The sequence below is a fragment of the Bidens hawaiensis genome, unplaced genomic scaffold (genome assembly GCF_021521415.1).
Source record: "Bidens hawaiensis isolate Kalapana, Puna unplaced genomic scaffold, B.hawaiensis_p1.1 tig00021323_1, whole genome shotgun sequence".
Lineage (NCBI taxonomy): Eukaryota > Viridiplantae > Streptophyta > Magnoliopsida > Asterales > Asteraceae > Bidens > Bidens hawaiensis.
In genome coordinates, this window is record NW_027493294.1 from 341,607 (window position 1) to 363,682 (window position 22,076).

Sequence of the window (22,076 nt, forward strand, 5' to 3'; positions counted from 1 at the left end):
AGGGTGGGTTTAAAAATTTTACCGGGTTCTTTTCACTAACACACACACATGACCACAACGGACTTTTAAAGTTATTACCTCACGTGCCCTAGTGGCATTTTAACTTCGGCTATAAAGGTCTTTCACAACACATGGTCTTATAATGCATGATGTAAAAATAAATCATAAGCTTTTAACAAGGGTTGTGTGCGTGAAACCAAAAAAACCAAATCGTCGGTTGGTTTTATGTTTTCTTATAAACCGAAGCATTCTCTTCGGTATTGATTTTGAAAGTAATAAAACCCGCAAAAAAGCAAATCTAACCAAATATATAGATTTTCAATATTTTTATTTTGAATTTTAAGAAATTCTACAAGAATTTAATAAATAGTATATAACTCAAATTCATTATTTTGGGTCAATATTTTTTTCCCCACATATTTCAAGCTCGAATGGAAAAACCAAACCTAATCTGGTTACCGCAAAATTTTAAAAGCGAATTATCTTTAAGAAAACAAAAATTTGGTTGCTGGTTTGGTTTAAGCTCAAAACCGACCCAAACACGCCCCTACTTTCTGCTTCATATGTCAATGAAAAATAAAACTAGTGTATGTATGAATAAATTGAACTGTATATACAATTATACATCATACAACTCTACCATACAAAAGTAAAATAAAAGACAAAGTTAAAAAGACTAAGTTTTTAAACATAAATTAAGGCTATATTACATCTACCATCAAATAAAACCATAGTCTAAATAACAACAAAACACTATATAATAAACTTAATTCAAAAGATTAAGAACACTTGTATAATCATCAAACTAATTTACACTTGACACCTTAAAAGTTAAAACTACCATTCATTTCAACATGAACCATCCACTACCTGATCGAGCAATAACACGACCTGGTCAATCGTCGGTCTGCGTCTCGGATCTTGATCCAAGCACTTGCAAGCCACACCCAAAACCTCCAACATTTCATTCTCACAACTTTTATCATATATCAGCAAATCAAATATTTCACCGTATCGCGCTTCGCCTTTCATCTCAAACACCCATGAAACCAAATTCCTGCAATTCTTCCCTTTACCAACTTCAACGGGCCGTCGGCCCGTTACAAGTTCCAGAAGCACAACGCCAAAACTGTACACGTCACCTTTATAAGTCGCAGTCAACGTTTGACCATATTCAGGCGGAATGTACCCCAAAGTACCGACTAAATCGGTTGTTACATGTGTGTCGTACGGGCATAATAACCTCGAAAGCCCAAAATCAGCTAAATGGGCCTTGAACTTTTCGTCGAGTAAAATGTTGCTCGTTTTGATGTCACGATGGATTATTTTGGGCTCGTTGTGTAAGTATGCGAGCCCGTGTGCAGCTCCTTTCGCTATCTTTAACCTAACGGGCCAATCTAACGGTGGCTCGTCATCGACCCGTTCGTGTAACCAGTAATCCAAACTACCGTTTTCCATATACGAGTAGATTAATAACTGATCAGACCCGTATTTGCAGTACCCTTTAAGGGATACAAGATTCTTGTGTTGGGCCCGTGATAAGGCTTCGACTTCTGCGTGAAATTCACGTTCCATTTGACCGCAATCGCCGGAAAGTCGTTTTATTGCTGCTTTTGGCCCGTTTGGAAAAATGGCTTTGTAAACGAGCCCGAACCCGCCACACCCGATAATGTTAGCTTGACTGAAGTTATTTGTGGCTTCGACTATGCTCGTAACCGTGAGGTCTTTACAACCTGATGCCGGGAAGAAAACGGGCCCGTTAAGCATACCCGATAGCCCGTTCGTCATGGGGTAATTCTCGTCTTCTATTTTATGAAGCGAATCCCGGTTTTCCTTTCGCGACATTTTGAGAAGAAAGATTCCTAGTAAGATTAAGATTCCGGCTCCGATCCCGAGTGTGATTCCGAAGATTCCGTTTCTACCCAACTTTTTATGGGAACTCGAACGAAGAGACGGGTACGTTTCCCGTGCGCACGAAGGAAGTGGTTCCCCGCAAAGCCCGGGATTCCCTTCGAAGCTCGAGGGTAGGAATCCCGAGAATTGGGTTCCGGTGGGAATCACACCTTCCAAGTGATTATTAGCAACCGAAAACTTCGAAAGAAATGTGAGCTTGGTTAATGAACTCGGAATCAACCCGTGAAGATCGTTTGATGACAAGTCCAAAACTTCAAGATTTCCCATTTCAGATATCATGGCCGGGATCGTCCCGGTTAGATTATTCTTGCTTAAATCAAGAACATGAAGTTGTATCAACTTCCCGATTTCGGGTAAAATCGACCCGTTTAGTTTATTGTGGCTGAGGTAAATTGAAGGCGGAAAGCTGGCAATTTGATTGTATTGAAGACCTTTACCGCTTTCGTTTCGTTTAACGAACAATGGGATTCCGGAAGTTGATCCAAGTATAGTAGAACTTATGTTTAAAGAAACCAAACTCTTCAAATCGGTCAAACTCGTCGGCAGTTGACCCGTGAGCGAATTATTTGAAAAATCCAAGTAAAACAATCTCTCCATCTGACCGATCCAAGACGGGATGACCCCGTTTAACTCATTCCAAGATAAATCGAGCACTTCGAGCCTCGGACAACCAGTCAACCACCTCGGGATTTGACCTCTAAGTCCGCAGTTTGCAATGGCAAGAACCATTAATCTTTGAAACCCGTTAACATTAACGGGAACGTCTTCCCCATGAAAGTTTTTAGTCAAAATAAGAGTGGTGAGATTGCTGCAGTTTTGTAAAACAGTCAACGCGCGTGGCAGATTGGTCAACCCGATATTTGAAAACGAGATAAACGAAAGATTTGAAAGATTCCCGTAGCTAACGGGAATCTCGCCATACAATCTGTTCTTTGCAAGATTCAAGATTCTCAGTTCATAACAACTAGAAAGCGAGTTTGGCAAATAACCATTGAAATTATTACTACCGAGATCAAGCGTGCATAAATTAGGAAACTTGGAGAAATCGGTAGTTAAAACACCCGAAAACGAATTGTTACGAAGATCAAGAATCCTTAACTTAGAACATGCTTCAATGGTGGAAGGTAACGCCCCGGAAAACGAGTTAGTATGCGCAATTAACTGTTCTAAATGTGTCAAGTTCTTGAATACATTAGGAAGCGGGCCTACAAACCGGTTCTCGAATAAAATTAACGATTCAAGGTTCGAAAGCTTACCAAGATTCGCACTGAGCGGGCCCGAAAAGTTGTTGGAAGATAAAGATAACCGCTTCAAAGACGAAAACGAGTAGATAAACTCCGGTACAACGCCTGAAAACGAGTTGTAATCCACACGGATATCTTGAAAAGATTTGCCACAAGTGATCAAAGTTTCGAGATTTCCAGTAAACCGATTCATCGACAGATCAAGAACCCGAAAACTCTTCGACGAGTTGCAAATACGCGAATTAAACTCACCCGAAAACGAATTGTTGCTCACATTAAAAGCAATCAGATTCGAAAACCCCCTAAAAGCTGACAAATTCCCAGAAAAATAATTACTTGACACATTAAAAACCTCAAGATTCTTCAAATTCGAGAGGTTTTTCGGTAACTCCCCTTCTAACCGATTAAACGAAAGATCAAGAACCTTCAAGTTCTGTAACCGAAACAGCGAATCCGAAACAACACCCTTTGAATTTAAAGTTAAACCCTTTGCAGATAAGTTCAACCTGGTGACTCTTGACACATTTCTCGAATCGTTTTCGCAACCGACGCCGTCCCAGTGACAGCAACTGGCATCACTTGACCAAGATGCAAACACAGACCCATTTTTAAAACTTGCAGCAAACTCATTTAAAGCTAACAGATCATCAGGATGACATGTTTGGCTTAGGGTTTTGATACTCAAACATGAACATAATATAAATCCAAACAACACCCAAATGTTAGAATTCATTGATCACTAATTCATAAACTTAAAACTGCAAAACCCTAATTGTGAAATATTAACAAGTGCACAAAAAGAAAGCTTGTGAATGAAGCAAACCCTAAAACACTCAAGGGTTTGGCACATGAGAGAGTCTTTAATGATTTACAATCTCTAAAAACAAGAAAGTAAACTCTTTTCTTGATTCTTGAAACAGACCCACATCACAGTACCATTTATATGATCACTTGTGAGTGAAGCAAGCAGTAATCATGGGTTTTTTTTGGCTTAGGCTTTTTATCAAACACTTGGTGTGCATATTATTATTATTGTAAAAAAAATTAGGGATTTGTAAAGAAAGGGTAGATTGTTGTAGTGGTTAGATCTTGACATTTAGGTGTTGTAGTTGTGATGCAAGTTGTTTTGTGTTTTGACTTTTTGTGTGAATATGTGGCAAGATTTTCTAATGTTTACTCCCACTTTTCAAAGCTCAATTCTGACTTATCTTATTATTTGTCTCCTCTGGTAATAATAAATAATAATAATAATAATAATAATATAAAAAGTAATAATTTAAGCCGCAAAATCCGTGTGTGAAATAAAATACTCATGAAACTAAGAGTTTATTACACAAATTATTATTTTTTTGGTTAAATGCATAATTTAAGTTAGATACATATATGGTCCCTTGGTATAGGCTAAATAACATATTTGGGACTTAATATTTTAAAGTAATAATTTTGGAGGGTTTAAGGTTTCAACTTTGTAACAAGTTTAACGTCTAAAGCTAACTCATGTTATTTTTTTATGTTAATTTTAGGTAAAATGACCAAAATGCCCTTTGATTTTCTAAAAGAGGACGATGTAATCATCTTATATTTAAAGACTAATATTGTAAAATTTATAAAACCAACAACGCCGTCTCGTTCGTCAATCATTGCAAATATATACATATACAACCCTAGGTAGGTCACCAACTCCACCTTCATCCATCCATGCATCCATCACTACCATGGTACCACCACCTTCATCCAATCATCCCAACTAATCTTTACTCTTTTTTAAAGTTGAAATATACACCACATGTAGTTTCAATAATATTAATTTTTGTATAGATATGTAAGTGTATTCACATGCAGTGTTTGTTATCCTATAAAGTTTAAAGGACACACGAGTCCTTATTATTGTACACAAGTCCATTGATAGCTACCTAGGGTTGTATATGTATATATTTGCAATGATCGAATTATATAGCACTATAGCATTATAATGGATTCTTAGTCTTTCATTATCTTCAAAAGGCACGCATGTTCAACTTTTAGACCATTTATATATATATATATATATAATACACTATCAAAATATACTTATGTAGCTACAAACAACACACACATATATATATATATACACACACACCAATTATAACATTAATACCAATAAAACGCTTACATTGACTATACATTATAGGCGGTAAAGACGAATGAACATGACAAATCCAAATATTTCCATGTTACATGTCATCACAACTTCTCGTCACACTACTAATACGTACAGAAGACAATACCTGCACGGTGATTTTTCGCGGCTTCCTAACGTTTATTATAAGATAGACCATGGTCGGAAGATAAAAATATATCCGTCGAGACTTTCCACATCACGAGTAGTAGATGCACTTCATGAAGAGTACAACAAGATGGATGCTCGATATGCAAGTGAATCTTCTATTTTAGGATTTGATGTTTATTGTGTTAATTCCTTATGTTTGATGATACATATATTAAGTCACCGCAATAGGACTCAAAATGTGTTATGTTTGATAACACGTACATGATGAGTTCATAAATGTACACACACATATATATATATATATAGAAAATAGTTCAAATAATAATAATGAGTTTCCTAAGAATGATAAGAACCAACAAATTTTTGACATTTGACATTACAAATGATGGTGAAATAACAATTCTAGGAAACAATGTCGGTTATAGTGATGAAAGAGTAATTCTAGAAAACTATGTCGGTTATTGATAGTTTTTAATCTCAACAATTGATTAACATGATTCAATGTCTATGATTTATTCATAGTTTTCCTAAGAAACTACTTATTTTTAGGATAGCTTTCCCATATATATATATATATATATATATATATATGATTGATTTCTTTTGAGAACCACTTTGAGCTTTAAGAACTCGAAAGAACTCAACGTAACAATTTTTTTTTTTATTTTTTTTACACATGTGTAATACGTAAGTGTAAATAATGTACAAAAAATTACCGTAATTTTTTACACAACGAATCGACTTTTTACACATATGTAACTAAAGTTTAAACTTGTGTAATAATCAAAAATACTTATTCTCTCTCCTGATTCATTTTTTAATCAAATTTAATCTCGGCCACATTTTCAAACTCATTTAATTAAATGTGTGGTCTAAAATGGAGTTCTTAAAGTTCTTAAAACTCATCAAGTTCTCAAAATATCCCTCCCATATATATATATATAGGGGTGGGTTATAATAAAAATAAATAGTTTTCTAAGAAGAGTGAGAATAAATCTAGGCCATTGGATCTATGATCTATTGGTTGAGATTGTTAGTTTTTAAAATGTCAAATAGTTTCCTAGGATTAAGGATTTATGCTACATAGTTTCCTAACTCTAAATTTTATGTCATTCCTACTCTTCCTACAAAACTATATATTTTTATTTTAACCCTTTTCTATATATATATATATATATATATATATATATATATATATATATATATATATATAGGATTAATGTAAAAAAACAATATTTTTGTGAGAAGAAAAAGAATAGATCTAGGCCCTTGGATCTATGATCTAGTGGTTGATATTGGTAGTTTCTAAATAATTGTATTGTTTCATATTCACATTGTATAGTGTCATATTTAAGTGGTTTGTTTTATTTTAAAACTCTTCTCACACTTCTCACAAAACACTTGTTTTTTATTTGAACGTTTTTCTATATATATATATCAAGCGTATTGAACCCCTTATAGGTGTTTTATTAGAAAATTCACGTGAACCGATGCTTAATTAGTTTATATTTGAATTTGATAGGTTTCAAGTGAAAACAAGCTAAAACGATTAGTATACGGTCAAGTCTTAAGCTAATTGTATATATTATTAATTTTAGTTTTAATTAAGTTAAATCTATATAATCAATAGGATAAAAGATAAATAAAAAAGGCAAATAAACAAAAAAGAGTTGAATTCTTTCATAACATGAAACCGGTTAAAATTGGGTTAATGGTCTTTTTGAGTAGAGGTGCATAAAAAACCCGAACCCGAAACTGAACCGAACTAAAAACCTGGAGCCGTTTTTTTAATACTCATGTTTTTAATATCCGAACCCATACCCGACCCTACCCGGAGGGTATGGATAGGGTACGCATTTCAGTACTAAAATCGAACCCAAACCGAACCCGATTTGTACCCGGTAATACCCGAAAACCCGAACCGGCTCCATACCCGAAACCAGGTTTTTCCAATACCCAAAACCGGGTATTTCAAATACCCGATGTATACCCAAAAATAACTTAAAAATACTCGAAAAATACCCCTAAAAAGTGCAACCTTTTAAAAAAACTAATCTACACCAGAAAAAGCCCGAAAAAACCCAGAAAATAGGGTTTTATCAATACCCAAAAATAAGGTATTCAAATACCCAGTTTTAGAATACCTGGTTATATACCCGGCCCGAACCCGACCGGAGTATTACCAATACCCAATTTTCTAATACACAGTCATACCCGAACCCGAGTATTTGAACAACCCAATTTATGCACCTCTATTTTCGCGTATGCTAAAATGATAATTATTAATATATGGGCTCAACTATTCATTAAATCCTTTATTTTATTACAGCCCATTTGGAAAATAAGGCAGCACGAAGTGAGGGCTCGAAAGACGGCCATTTAAATTTTAAAGACGACAATAAAAAGAAAAGGTTGGACGGCAATTTGAAAAAAAAAAAAAAAGAATAAAAGAAGAAGAGCACAGAAGGTCTTCTGGTGGGACAGTGATCAAACAAAAGACAAGTGCGACCGCTACTGTTACCACACGGGTCAAATAATTTAAGCTCCTACATAACAAATAAATTATTTTAAGCTACATGCTAGTAACTAAATTATTTTCTATCTTGTTCGAAGAACCATAACACTTTTTTGTCGGTTGTGTTATTATTATTATTATTATTATTATTATTATTACTACTACTAGCTTTAGTTAGAAACCCGTGTATTACACTAGATTAATAAATGCATAAATTACAATGAATAAGTTGATACAAATAAAAAAAAAAGATAATCAAGTCTCTTTATGCTATGTAAAAAAAATGTATGTTAAGTGTGTTTAGAATATATTTTTGACACGTGATTATTATATTAATATTTTTTTTATATTAAGTGTGTTTAGAATATAATTTATGGCATTAGTAATTTAATCAATGGAGATTGACCAATTAATACTGTACGTTGAATTTATAATCAACACTATATTTAAAATCAATTTTTTTTCCATCAATAGAAGAGAAGTAATTTTGGCGAGAATTTGACAGTGAGAATTAACCTCAAAACGCCATGTGTCCAAAATTATTTTTTTATTAGTATAGGTAGATAGGTAGATTATTATTATTATTATTATTATTATTATTATTACAAGACAACTTTTTAACTCACTTAAATATGGATAAATCTTCAATTGAACTTTAAAATTTCATCTCATCTTACATTGGTAAGGGTTTGAACACGCTATTATATTATGAGGAGCAAACACTATATTAATAGACCACTGGATCATGGGTTTATCGGTCATTGCTATTCCGATATATGCACATACCTACTTGTATTTATTTTTAATCGATAAATAAAAACCATTTTATAACTCCAATCAATGTTTGTTAAAATTTTATATACTCTACAGTCTACACACAACAGTAGACTAAGCCACCATTGTAGACTTAAGACTTTAATTAATGGGACTTATTAATGATTTGTTTTTTAGTAATATTAAGTCATGTTATTTGAAATTTTTTTAATTTTATTTAATAATAGAAAGACTTAATTAGGTGCTATTTTTGTATGGTTTTAACTTTTAAGTTAAACCAAGTCATGTTACGTGTTAATTTGTTATGTTTGATGATACATCACTAAGTCACCATTATGGGTCATATTATATGTTAATGAGTTGCATTATGTTACACTAAATTATGTCAGGCTATGTTTCTCGTGTAATCCAATAAATATACAAAATACATATAAAATAATATATAAAATAATCTAAAAATCTAATATACAATTATTTTATGTTATATTACACACTTTGATAAAAAACTACTAGTAATTTTGAACTATATTACATAAATTCTTGGCTATGCTAACCGGTTAACCAGTTTGGTGGATGTAAAGTTGGTCATGTTAACCAATTATACTTATATAAATGAGAATTTTAGTTGGTCGTTAAAAAAAATATTCTTGACTATATTTTACCTAAAGCATGTCAAGAAATGATCATTTCCACATCATACCAGATAATGTGGAAATCATTCAAGAGACTTATAGCCCAAATACTCATAGATCACTTATCACTAATTCCTAATAATGTGTAAACCATTCTACGGTCTTTAAATATTTCGAGACTAACACTTTCAACATATATTCCTGTAATGCATGACCCACAGTCCCACATACACGCACGCATGAGTACACATACGAAAGCTGTCATAAACATTACGAAGTATTCAACGTTATGTTTGACAAATTTTAGTTTCTAAGATCACAAGTTTTAACATATATTAATTATTGTGTACACACATAAACATGAGAACGAAGAATGTGAAACACTCACGAAGTATATATATATATTCATAATAACTCTCAAAATAGATATATCCTGACAATTAGTTAAAAAGCTTAAACAAAATTCCATCTTCAAATCTTAGCAGCAAATCACTAATGGAAAGTCCGTGGCGAATTCACCCTTACTCGGTAATAACTAGAAAGTCAGGAACAAGATCTTTCAGGCGAATCTTCATATATAGGTGATAATTCAGTAAGACAGGAATTGCCAACAAAACCTAAAAATACAAGTTCTCTTTTTATTTTGTTTTTATGTTTAGCAGGACCTCGCTAAATTAAGATCCATTAGCAATACCATCGTTGACGGATTTTAAAATTTTAACCTTTTTTTTTTCCGTCGACAAAATGACAAATAACAAAGATAGCATCTTCTTTCAGTTGTATATATTTTGCGGTCACATGACTTTACATAAAATCAATTTGTTTTAATTTAATGCATCAACCTTGCGTGTTTCAAAGTGATGAGATATTTTCTACCCATTTATATTTTGTTGTACACTTGTACGATATATACAATAAATGTGAGGTTGAAGGCTATACAAGTAATATTTATGTGTGTTGGTTTGATTAGCAAAGTGTACACAGGTAACGGGCTTGGTACGTCTTGTTTGTGGGGCCCATATTATTGACGGGAACGTGGCAATAAGTCACGAGTAAGTAGTAACATATGTCTTGTCGGTGACCAAAGTGAGTAGATTGGTTGGCAGCCTAGTGGACGATGATTATCGTACATCATATCCATAAACACATGCAAATATCGTGATATTATATATTTTTAAAACGAGGACTTTCTTCCTCTTTTCAAATTTGAAGAGTCTCGATGTTCAACTCTGACTAGACGGTTATGACTATATTTTGTTTACTTAATAACCGTATATGGTAAAAGTAAAACAAAATGGATTGTATACAAATTATGCCCACGGGATTTTTTGCAATCATTGTGACTTGTTTAATGAACATACGGCGAAATTTATAATTGTTGTGAATAACTTAAATCAATTGGATCGAACTTTGGTCACGGTCATCTTTGCAACCTGTGTAAAGAAGATGAAGTTTTCATTTACCGAAAATCGTTGTGAATAACGGAAATTTTTCGTTTTAAGAAGATGAAGTTTTTTTTTGTGAAATGAAATCACAAGGACGAAAGTAGCAAATTTGAAATTATTGGACTAAACAGCAGATTTGAACAAAACATATGGACGAAAACCGCAGTTCACTCTTATTTTTTTACTTTTTAAGCAATAGGGGTAAATAAGTAATTAGGTAAACTTTAAAAAATTACTTTGGGCCTCACCAAAATGAATCAAAACTATTGACCAGGGTTTTTACCATACACCGGCCCAAACCAGCCTAAAAACCAATCTATAGGTCAATCTTTCATTATATTGGTTAATGGTTACCATAAGGCCCAATATAACACACAACAATTTACCAATCCAATCTATAGGTCAATCTATTGTAGGGATGTTTACGAGCCGAACCGAACCGAGCGAAGGCTTTCTCATTGCTTGGCTCGTTTACAACTAAACCAAACGACTGAAATTTGAACCCAGCGAAAACCGAAACGAGCCAAAATCGAATCGAGCATTTTTCGATCGAACATCGAGCGATTTCGAGCATTATTTATATATTTTTTTCACTTTAAAATTTTCAATAAGAAACAAATTTCAAGGTTGTAAATAATATATTTTTATAAATAAATTAGTATTTTTTAGACAAACGTGTAATAGATTGTAAATTTTTATTAAATATAAGTTTGAATTGAGATATAATGATCATGTAAACAAACTTCTAGTATTTTAAAAACTTGAAACGAACAAATAAAACTATAAAATTGACGGAATAGGAAAATTCTTAAGAGGTTTAAAAAATTGTAAGCTTATGTTTATGTGTTTTGCCTATATATTTATATACTTCTTCATATATAATTATATTTAAAATAAATTGAAAATATTCGAGCCTAACCGAAACGAGCAAACCTTTGCTTGTTGCTTGGCTTGTTTACAAACCGAACCAGACAGAGCGACTCGTTTACAATCGAGTGAAAAACGAGCGAGTATTTTTCAAACGACCGACGAATGGTTTGGACAACCCTAATCTATTGTTATTCTTCACTTATGTTCTTATGTTCATTATAGATCCACATCGATACATCATTTATTATACACACCAAATAAAACATATTCTATCTAGACATCTACTTTACAAGCTTTTGACTTTAAACTTTAAAGTCTAAAGCATCCAATGCCCATTATAGCCAAATAATACACATTCTCCACGTATTCATCTATTGCACCACTAACCAAATTGAATGGTCATTGGTCACTAAGTACACTGTACACCAGCACCATCAATTTGAAACTTTTTTCAATTATCCAATTTTGTTAAGCTCAAGTTAACTCGTTTAGGTAAGGAGAGGCTGGCAAGTGTTATGAACTTGTGAGAGATACATCGTTACCACCAAGCTAATAATATTTACTCAAATCAACTCACAAAACAAGTGATTTACTTGTGTAATAAAAATGTTGTTTTCAGTCTCAAAGAAATTAACTACAACAATTGCTATTATAACCGAGGTTTTAGTAATACTACAAGAGGTTTAAATAGTTTCACTTTTATCATTTAGTTACAGTTCAATATAAGGAGTGCATGTTTCGGTTTGGTCAATTTTAAGCTAAAACCAATTTAAAAACTAAAACTTCGGTTTTCGAAAATCGTTCAATTTCGGTTTTTTTGTTTTTGGTTTGGGATTGGATTTGGTTTTACCATTTGAGTTTAAAGTTTTTGGGCCGATAAAAATTGGGCCCAAAATAGTGAATTTGAATCTAAATCATTTTCATAAGTTATAACTAACTCGTAATTATACATTTAGACTAATACATATGAATTACATATTTATTATTTCTTATAAATTACTTAAAATAACATAAAAATAATAAAAACTTATAAGTTCAGTTCCGTTAGGTATTTTTTCGTACCATAAGTTCAATTTTACTAAAACAATAAAACCAAATCGTAAAGTCTTGTTTCAGTTTCACAGTTCGGTATTTTCAGTCTTAAAGACACCCCTACTTATTTGACCTATGTCAATAATATTTTCGTCTTTAAAAAGATAATAACTAAGGTCTAAATACAAATAATACTACAACAAGAGGTTTAAATGCTCTCACTTTTATCATCTACATATCTATCCATAATTCAAATAATGTTTGGTCGCTAAATATAAATACCAACCAAACTTACTGTCGGCACACAAAAAGGTAAAGTGACCCCTCCTCACGAGTATAGTGCTCGTCACTGACCCCACCCCCACCCACGTGAAATTACAACACTACCCTCCATGATTGCACGACACAATCAATTATTATTCGTTTGAAATCCGTATCCAACCGTTGCACTTGCCACGAGGCCAACACCCACATGCAATCAATCTCCCATTTATCTTGTTGTGTAACTGCATTCTTCAACCACCACTTTCAGTATGGCTTCTTTAGGCAAGTCTGGTTACATTTTGGTACTAGCTTTAGCGACGGTGTGGTGCTTTTGTGACGCTAGGGATTTGAATGTTGGTGGGAAAGATGGGTGGGTTTTGCACCCTAGTGAAAGTTATAGTCAGTGGTCAAGCAGGTTGAGGTTCATTGTTAATGATAATTTACGTAAGTTATTATTATTATTATTATTATTATTATTATTTATTTGTTTATTTTATATGGGTTGGTGGTGAAATATGGTTTTGGTTTTGCAGATTTTAAGTATGATGGTTCGAAGGATTCGGTGTTGGTGGTCAAGAAAGAGGATTATGATAGTTGTAACACGAAGAGTCCTATTGCGACACTTACGGGTGGTGATTTGGTTTATAATTTGAACCGGCCTGGGTCGTTTTATTTTATTAGTGGCAATAAGGCGAATTGTGACCAGGGTCAGAAGCTCACGGTGGTGGTTATAACGCCAAAAGGGAGTCCGGGTAGTCCAGGTTCACCGGGTGGAGGTATCTCATCTCCTCCCACTGGTAGCCCAGGTTCACCCGGTACACCTGGCAGTCCAGGTTCACCAGGAAGTCCAGGTTCACCCGGTAGAGGAGGAGGGGGTGGAGGTACCTCATCTCCTCCCACCGGTACCCCAGGTTCACCAGGTACACCGGGTAGTCCAGGTTCACCCGGGACACCTGGTAGTCCAGGCTCACCAGGTGGAGGATGAAAGGGTGGAGGCGTCTCATCTCCTCCCACTGGTAGTCCAGGTAGAGATGGGCAAAAAAACCGGTTGGTGAACCGGTTCAACGGTTTAAACCGAAAACCGGTTTTTACAAAAACCGGTTATTTAAAAACCGGTTTGACCGGTTTAGTAACCGCCGGTTCGTATATCGGTTACAAGTTCTAGAGAAAAAACCGGTTACTGAACCGGTTATGGAAAAAACCGGTTAATTTTAAAACCGGTTATTATGAAAAAAACCGGTTATTAACCGGTTATTTTTAAAAAAAAAACCGGTTAATTAAAAAAACCGGTTATTAACCGGTTCTAACCGGTTTCTAAACCGGTCCTAACCGGTTAGACCGGTCCGAGTTTTGCACCAAAAAAACCGGTTAATAAACCGGTCCGGTTATTTAAAAACCGGTTTTTTTCCAGGCCAAGAAAAACCGGTCCGGTTATTAACCGAACCGGTTTTTTTAAAAAAACCGATTTGTGCACCTCTAAGTCCAGGTTCACTAGGTGGAGGGGGTGGAGGTATCTCATCTCCTCCAACCGGTAGTCCAGGTTCACCAGGTGGTGGAGGAGGAGGGGGTGGAGGTATCTCATCTCCTCCAACCGGTAGTCCAGGTTCACCAGATTATTCGAAACCATTATTTATTTTGAGAAATGTTTTTTGAAAATCTTTTGTTTAAGGAAATATGATACCATTATTCGAAACCATTATTTATTTTGAGAAATGTTTTTTGAAAATCTTTTGTTTAAGGAAATATATATTTCTTTTGTTAAGGAGAAACATATATAGAATCTTTTGAAGTATAATAACAGCAGAAATAAATTTATACCTTTCAATTTGTAATCAATCTATCTTGCTCTTGTAAGTTCTAATCTTCTGCAAGTGACCAATCCAACAACACCATGATTTCCCTAACGCCCTCTTGGCTAAACGGTACTCTCCTTGGAGGCTACATAGGATTCCAGGTTTTACAGGATGAAAACTTATTATGAAGAAGATAAAGGAATAAGATTTAAAAGGATATTTTTATTTCATAACTGTTTTTCCCGAAGGAAAAACTTCTTGATATCTACATTGTTTCTCCTATAAGGAGATTTACTCACACATGTTTCTAGAAAATCAAAAGGAGAAAGAAAAAAAAGGCGAGTGTTCATGCCCTTAAACCTAAATCATACTTCTTTATATAGGAGAAGCAGATTTTTACAAATGACCAAAATGGCCTTCTTCTATCGTCATTGATGACGTTTTTAGTTTATATACCCATGTGTTGGGTCCAGGTCTCTGGTGTCTTCTTCCGAAAAGTAAATTCCTTCTTCAGTGGAAGAGCTGCTTTTTGTTAAAGTTGCTTTGCACCATGTGCATTGGTGGTCTTCAATAATTTCTTTTAACTTTTGGCAAAGTTTTTCTTTGGTGGTGGGGCTGACCTCCACTTTATTTTCAATAATTTGTTGTGTGAAATTATTGATGGCTGCCTGTTCGACTTGTGGAAGATGCGTTGTGCTATAGCTTGTAATAATGCAATTATTGCTGCAATAATTTACTTTGTTAAAGCTTCCTCTCTTGATTTTATCAAGATTGTGAAAGATCCTAATGAATCTTTCTGTCCTGATTGAACTCCAGTTTTCAATGTCTTCATCATCGTTCATAATTTTTGAAGGATTGACAGTTCTTATTTTGGCTAGGCCAATTTCTAGGTGATGGTAGGCGGGAAAAGTACTTCCTTGATACCAATCGGGAAGAGTGGATGTGCATCTGACAAAGATATTTGCATCCTTTGCTGCTGCAATCTTCTTTCGAAAGTTTTTAATTGCTTTCTTCATTCCTTCTGTCAATAAACTGATTTCTAACAAATTAGACGCAGGATAAATAAACTTGATTAATCCAGCAGAAAATGCTAGAGAAACAAGTTCTGGGCTAGAGCCTGGACAAAAGACAATTAGGCTTTTAGTGGCCTTATCTTCTGTGTAGATATGTTCGGACTTAAAATCGTTTTGACTAAGGGACCTTGCTTTGGACCATATTGTCCTGAATTCATCCAGAGATATGATATCCTTTTCTTCTTTTTCTTCAAAACGTGTCATTTTTGAGAAATTTGTGGGAGCTTCTCTGAACTCTATAATTTTTTCTGGTTTCCTGGGTTTCAAAGGTTCAGGAAAAGTTATTACCTTTAGAGGTATTTCTTTTTTGCCGAATTCCGCAGAAAAACGTGTAGCTTCTTGTTGAGCTTGATACAAGGTTTTGTATTTTCTAAACGGGAAGGGATTTCCCGAGGTGTATTTGGAGACTAGAGACCAGTCTTCATAAATACCTCTGTGATCACCGTCAAAAATGACATAGAACCTAGAAGTATCTTTTTCTGGTTTGTTAGCCATTTCTGAGTAACTTGGTCTGAGAGAGACCTTTTCAGTTTTTGGCAAACTGTCAGCCATCAACGGATTTGTTGTGTCTTTACCAGAGCCGTTTGCTTCTGGACTAGATGAAGATTGTGGTTCTTCATTTACCTTATTTTTGCTTTTTTCCAAAGCAACAGGAGTTAACGGACTTGAGTGTTCTTTACCCTTAGCCGTTTGTAAGGGAATAGATTCAGATTGTATCCTTTCGGATTCCTGTTCTGAATTAACATTTGTTGCTTTTAGACTCTCGTCATATAAAGCTATTTTTTCTTGAATGGCTTTAAGCTCAATAATCAAGAATTTTTCTTTAAGGCGTAATGCCTTTAATTCATCCATGAGAGGATTAAAAAAAACCTTTTTTTTATTTTCTAAACTCGAACCCCCTTTTACTTAAAATTTATAAAAAGAGATATTGAATTTTGAGATGATAAATATGAGCTTGTGTGGTCCTTATTTATAACCGGGTAAATAGTGATTTCAATTATTTTGAAAATCACGTGTAAGGCAATCAGCCAAGACATTTTTTGGCCCCTCAAGGTGCTCAATATCAAAAGCATATCTTGAGAACCACATCTGCCATCTGACGAGGCGTCCTTGTTTATTATCTCCAGAAATTTTTGTTTTAAGGAAATAAGTAAAATTTTTGTTATCTGTCCTGACTAGGAATTTTACAGGAGTGAGATAAATGGAAAATTTTGAGATAGTATTTTTTACCGCTAGTAATTCTTTTTCATTACTGTGATAATTTCGTTCAGCTGGTTTAAAGCTTCCCGAAGTGTATCTGCATATCTCTTCTTTTTCGGCTGTTTTAGCTTTTAGAACTCCTCCCCAAAAATCGTTTGAGGCATCTGTTTCTATAATAAGAAAATCTTTTTCTTTTGGGAGATAAAGTTTTGAAAAATCTGTTAATTTTTTCTTTATCTTTTTTATGTAATCAGTATCAGATTGTTTCCATTCCCAAACCTAATCTTTCTTTAATTTTACCTGTAACGGTTTTCTAAGCTCTGCAAGCTTTGGAATATAACTTTCTGCATAAGTTAAAACGCCCAAAGATCTTTGAAGATGTTTCTTGTCTTCTAAAATATTAGGAAATTTATGCAAATTTTCTAAAATGTGTTTTTGAGGACAATGAGTCCCTTGATCAATTTCTAAGCCTAAGAAATTTATTTTTGTTTTAAAAAGATTTGCTTTCTTTTTAGATAAAATTATCCCATATTTTTCAATTGTTTTTAGAACTGAAAAAACATGAAAATAGTGCTTTTCTTCGGAGTTTGAGAAAACTATTATATCGTCAACATAGACGGTACAATATTCTTCTAATCCTCTTAAAGCGTTTTGCATATGTCGTTGAAATATGCTGGGTGCTTGTTTTAAACCAAAAGGAACTACCTTCCATTGATAATGTCCGTCTGGGCATGTAAATGCAGTTAATAACTGCGATTCTTCATCTAATAGTACCTGCCAGAAACCACTTTTGCAATCGAAACTTGAAAAAATGGTTTTGCCTCTTAAGAGGGTTAGTAACTCTTGCATACACGGGAGATTATGGCTATCACCTTTAGTAGCTGCATTGATTGCTTTATAATTTACAACCATTCGCTTTTTTCCTCTTCTTTTTTCTGCCTCATTTTCAACTAAGAATGCAGGAGACATGTGAGGAGATTTACTTGGGACTATTAATTTAAGATCTAATAGTTCTTTGATTTGTTTTTTAAACTCTTCCCTATCCTGGGGACTATATTTCATAGGTTTTACCCTGATTATAGTTTTTGGATCAATTAACTCTATTGACGCTTTCATCCATTTTTTGGATTTTTCAGGATCTATAGGGTTTTCTGAGCATACTTTCTCAAGTATTTCTTCAATTTTTTGATACTTTCTTATTTCTAGAAAATATTTTTCTTCAGGTTTTATAACTTCTTGAGTTATATTAGTACCTGGTATTTGTTTTGTTTTTGAATCTTTTTTCATAGATTCAAGAAATCCGGGCTTTCCTAATTGAAAGGTTTTTGTTACTTTTTTAATCAAAATCATTTCCTGAGTAAGATGAAAAGATATTCTATCAAGCCATTGGGTAAATGGACCATATAACTGACAGAAATTGTTTCCTAAGAGTATATCAATACCTGATTCTTGTTGATAGATTGTTGGAATAATAAAAGGTTCTCCTGAGAAATAGACAATCAGATTTCTACAGACTTTATCCAACTTAATTGTTTCTTGATTGGCGATTGTTACATCAATGCTTCTGGGAGTATTTTCCCATAATTCATCGGGTATAACATGCTTGCTTGCGAGACATAGACTTGCCCCTGTGACTATATAACAGTGTAGAGTTATAATTTTATATCCTTTTAGGAAAATTTTTCCCTTGATATAAATTGAGTTAGGATTAGTTATGTTTGAATATACTAACTCATTTTTCTTTTGTAAAGTATCTTCTTCCCAATTGATAATTAGATTTTTATTCATCCTGATTCTTCGGAAGAGAAATCTTCAGAGGATGAATCACTAATTATTTTTAATGAATATACTTGCATATAATCATCAAAACTATCTTCAGAGGAAAAATATCCATCTGTTTTTGCTATAGAGATAAGCTTAGCTTTCTCTGGAAATTTTTGTCTATTAGGACATTCGTTAGCATAATGCCCTTCTTCAGAGCATATCCAACATCTACATTTCTTTTTTCCTTGAGGACAAACTTTAGGTTTTTCTTTTGAGAAGTATTTACCAGGAGTAAATTTTCTCTTTTTATTTTTCCAGAATCTTTTCTTTGGTTTATACCTTTTTTTATATTTCCTTTTGAAATATTTTTTATCTTTTGTTTGCTCACAGCCGAAAGATAACTGTGGAATTTCTGCTAATTTCCTGCAACAGTTTTTGTTGAATCTTTTTAACTGTTTTTGTTTCTTAGAGAAATCACAATATGCAGCAATTTCTTCTTTAACAATTTTAGTAGCAAACCCTAGAGAATGCATTGTTAAACCGTTTTTCTCTTTATTCCATCTTTCTTTGGCTTTTTCACCCACGATTGGAATTTTCATTAGGTAGACTTCTACCCAAGAGTGGTATTCTCCTGTACTTAATTTATATAAATTTGTTTCGAACAAACAGGTAAATTCGTCTAAAAGACAGATGTCACATAACTGTGCTCTTGTTAAGTTTTGTCTTGCTTTTTCAAGCAATTTCTGGTTTTCTAGATCTTTATTAGAAAAGAAATCAAGGCCTAAAAACATAGTGTATAAGGCGTTAATAATTTGTTCAAAAAGATCAATACCATCTAAATCCTCATTCCAGGAGGTTTCTTTGATAAAATCTTGTATTATTCCCGCGGACTTATGCTCTATTAGTAATAACAAGGTTTTAGCATTAGAGAATTCTTCTTCATTAGACTGAATTATCAGGCTAATTTCGGTATTCCATTTATCAATTACCTCTTTTCTTTTTTCGAGGTCAAAGATACAGTCAATTTTTATAGTGTCAATGGTAGTAGAGCTTCCATTGTTAGCACTAGGTATTCCCTTATGATATGGCATAGAGAATTCAGCTTTTGCTTTTTTATAGCGTGTTCTACCATAACTAGTACTAGCTTGATGCATTCTAGTATTTTGTTTTGGAATTTCATCTTCTTCTGAAGAATCTTCTTCCTCTTCTGTTTTAGGCTCTGGAATAACCAAAACTGTTTCTTTTGGGAAATATTTTTCGTTCAAATTTTTATTTTCAAAAAATTTTTTCTCGCATTCATCTTCACTTAAAGACAAAAGTTGAACGAGTTCATTAATTTGATCCACTGGAAGGGTATCTAATTGCTCATTAAAAACTTGTTCTAATTTTTGCGTAATAGAATTCATTTTGAATTAAGCTGTAGAAAATATAATTTCTTTTTCTTCAAGAACTTGTAAATGATTCTTAATATCATATAAGGCTGAGAATTCTTTAGCAAGATTGTTAAGCCTTTCATGAGGATCCATATTGATGTCGTTTGTCAAGTAATGAATTCTTATTTGTATGGAGTGAATGAGTATTCTATATTCATTCTTTTTAGATTGAATATTTCTAAAGGCTATTTTTAAATAATTTTTTATCATTGCCTTATTTTGACTTTTGAAGGTCTTCTTCATTAGAGTTAAAAGGCCAAGTTAGCGCGTTTGGACTTTTGGAAATTCCTAATGATGGATTTCCCACGTTGAAGTTAGGAAAAGAGTATTTCTGAGATTTTTCAGAAATTTTTTCTTTTTGCTTTACGGATGTTGAAGGCTGTGTTTTTTCGTGATTATCAATTTTTTCTAAGACATCTTTGATAATTTTTGCCGCAATGACTTCTAAATTTTCTTTAGTAGCCATGTTGTCTATTTTATTAATTAATTCTTTAATTAATTCTTCTATTTTTATGAGTGAACTCATATTATTCTTAGAGAATATATGTTTATTTATGCTTCAATTTCTTCTTCTAAAGAAGCTATAGTATTTAAAATTAGTTTTGAGGACATTATATCCCAATAACTTCTTTTAAAATTTCTCCGTACTTATCTATCCTTTCAGACATAGACCTCATTAATTGAAGTTCACTGTTACCAGCTTCTCTTAAATGTGAAGAGGTTCCTGCATAACTATGTCTTGGTTTAGACACAAGTATTTGTTTGTTTCGAGCAATATCAATTGCCCAATTTTCTCGTAACTGTGAAGGTTCTGAAAACTAACTTCCTTCTACGGTTCCGATTTCTGAAAATACATCTTCTATAGTTATATTCTCCTTTTCTTTATACTCAATTGAATGAGTACTATTTGTTAAAGCATATGAGATTAAATAATTAATCGTAAATACTTTATTTCCTGGTTCCATCAGGTCTGTTCTTTCACACTGATGTATGAAACTTAAAGTTTTATCGAAATCTTTTGAATCTCGATGTAAGGCAAATTTAGGATAAACAGTAAACATAAATTTGCCATATGCTAAATTTCCTTGTATAGCTCCTAGGAGAGCGTATTGTCTATTGATAATTCTATTATCAACTAAAGCCATTTTTATAGGAAAATTAATTCCATCTCTAAATTGTGCTTTTAGGAGAATTTTTACAGCTCCTATATGTACCATAGAGAGGGACTTTCTTAAATCTGGTTTTATTTGCAAAAGTCTTTTTGCAATTTCTCCCTTTGTTAGAAGTGGTAAATACACTTCTCCAGATGTATTTTTTATATCCACTGAGATTTCTTCAGTGTTGAAACAATAGAAGATTTTATTTTTTCTAGTAAAAGCTCTTGAAACAAGACTTTATAAATTATTAGGTTGGTTAAAAACTTGCTTGGAGTTAAGCTTAAATTTAAGCTTGTTAATTTTTGATAATTGATCAGAATTAATCATGTAATCTGATGAAAAACCTTTTTCATTTTCACTGAAATTTATTATTTCAGTTGTTTGTTGTTCTGACTCTTCAGAATCTTTTGAAAACAAAAGTTTGTTTTCCATTTTTAAAAGAGTTTCTATGAGTTTCTATGTACTCTTATTTTTTGAAAAAGAGCAACGAGACTCTCTTTTTCAAAAAATAAGAGTACATAGAAACTCATAGAAACTCTTTTAAAAATGGAAAACAAACTTTTGTTTTCAAAAGATTCTGAAGAGTTAGAACAACAAACAACTGAAATAATAAATTTCAGTGAAAATGAAAAAGGTTTTTCATCAGATTACATGATTAATTCTGATCAATTATCAAAAATTAACAAGCTTAAATTTA

The 22,076-nt window shown here is 33.2% G+C and overlaps 1 protein-coding gene and 1 pseudogene across 3 annotated transcripts; one reads left to right on the forward strand and one right to left on the reverse strand.

Annotated features, from left to right (window-relative positions):
* Positions 1-820: 820 nt before the first annotated feature.
* On the reverse strand, positions 821-4,193 carry LOC143563130 (phytosulfokine receptor 2 pseudogene; annotated as a pseudogene).
* Positions 4,194-13,140: 8,947 nt separating this feature from the next.
* Positions 13,141-14,571, forward strand: LOC143563123 (early nodulin-like protein 2). Of its 3 annotated transcripts, none has more exons than XM_077050743.1 (4): positions 13,145-13,403; positions 13,493-13,792; positions 13,871-13,984; positions 14,500-14,571. In XM_077050743.1, the coding sequence occupies exons 1-3, from the start codon at positions 13,229-13,231 to the stop codon at positions 13,942-13,944; spliced, it is 549 nt and encodes a 182-aa protein (XP_076906858.1). In that variant the 5' UTR covers positions 13,145-13,228; the 3' UTR covers positions 13,945-13,984; positions 14,500-14,571. The 3 variants fall into 3 exon arrangements, with proteins under 3 accessions (XP_076906857.1, XP_076906858.1, XP_076906859.1); XM_077050744.1 differs by having other exon boundaries at positions 13,147-13,403; positions 13,493-13,735; positions 13,832-13,984; XM_077050742.1 differs by having other exon boundaries at positions 13,141-13,403; positions 13,493-13,984.
* Positions 14,572-22,076: the final 7,505 nt, after the last annotated feature.

Excerpts from the sequence above, each read along its gene's own strand:
- LOC143563123 (XM_077050742.1), top strand. The coding sequence starts at position 13,229 with ATGGCTTCTTTAGGCAAGTCTGGTTACATTTTGGTACTAGCTTTAGCG. Across the intron at positions 13,404-13,492 it reads CATTGTTAATGATAATTTAC|ATTTTAAGTATGATGGTTCG; the intron begins GTAAGTTATTAT and ends TTGGTTTTGCAG.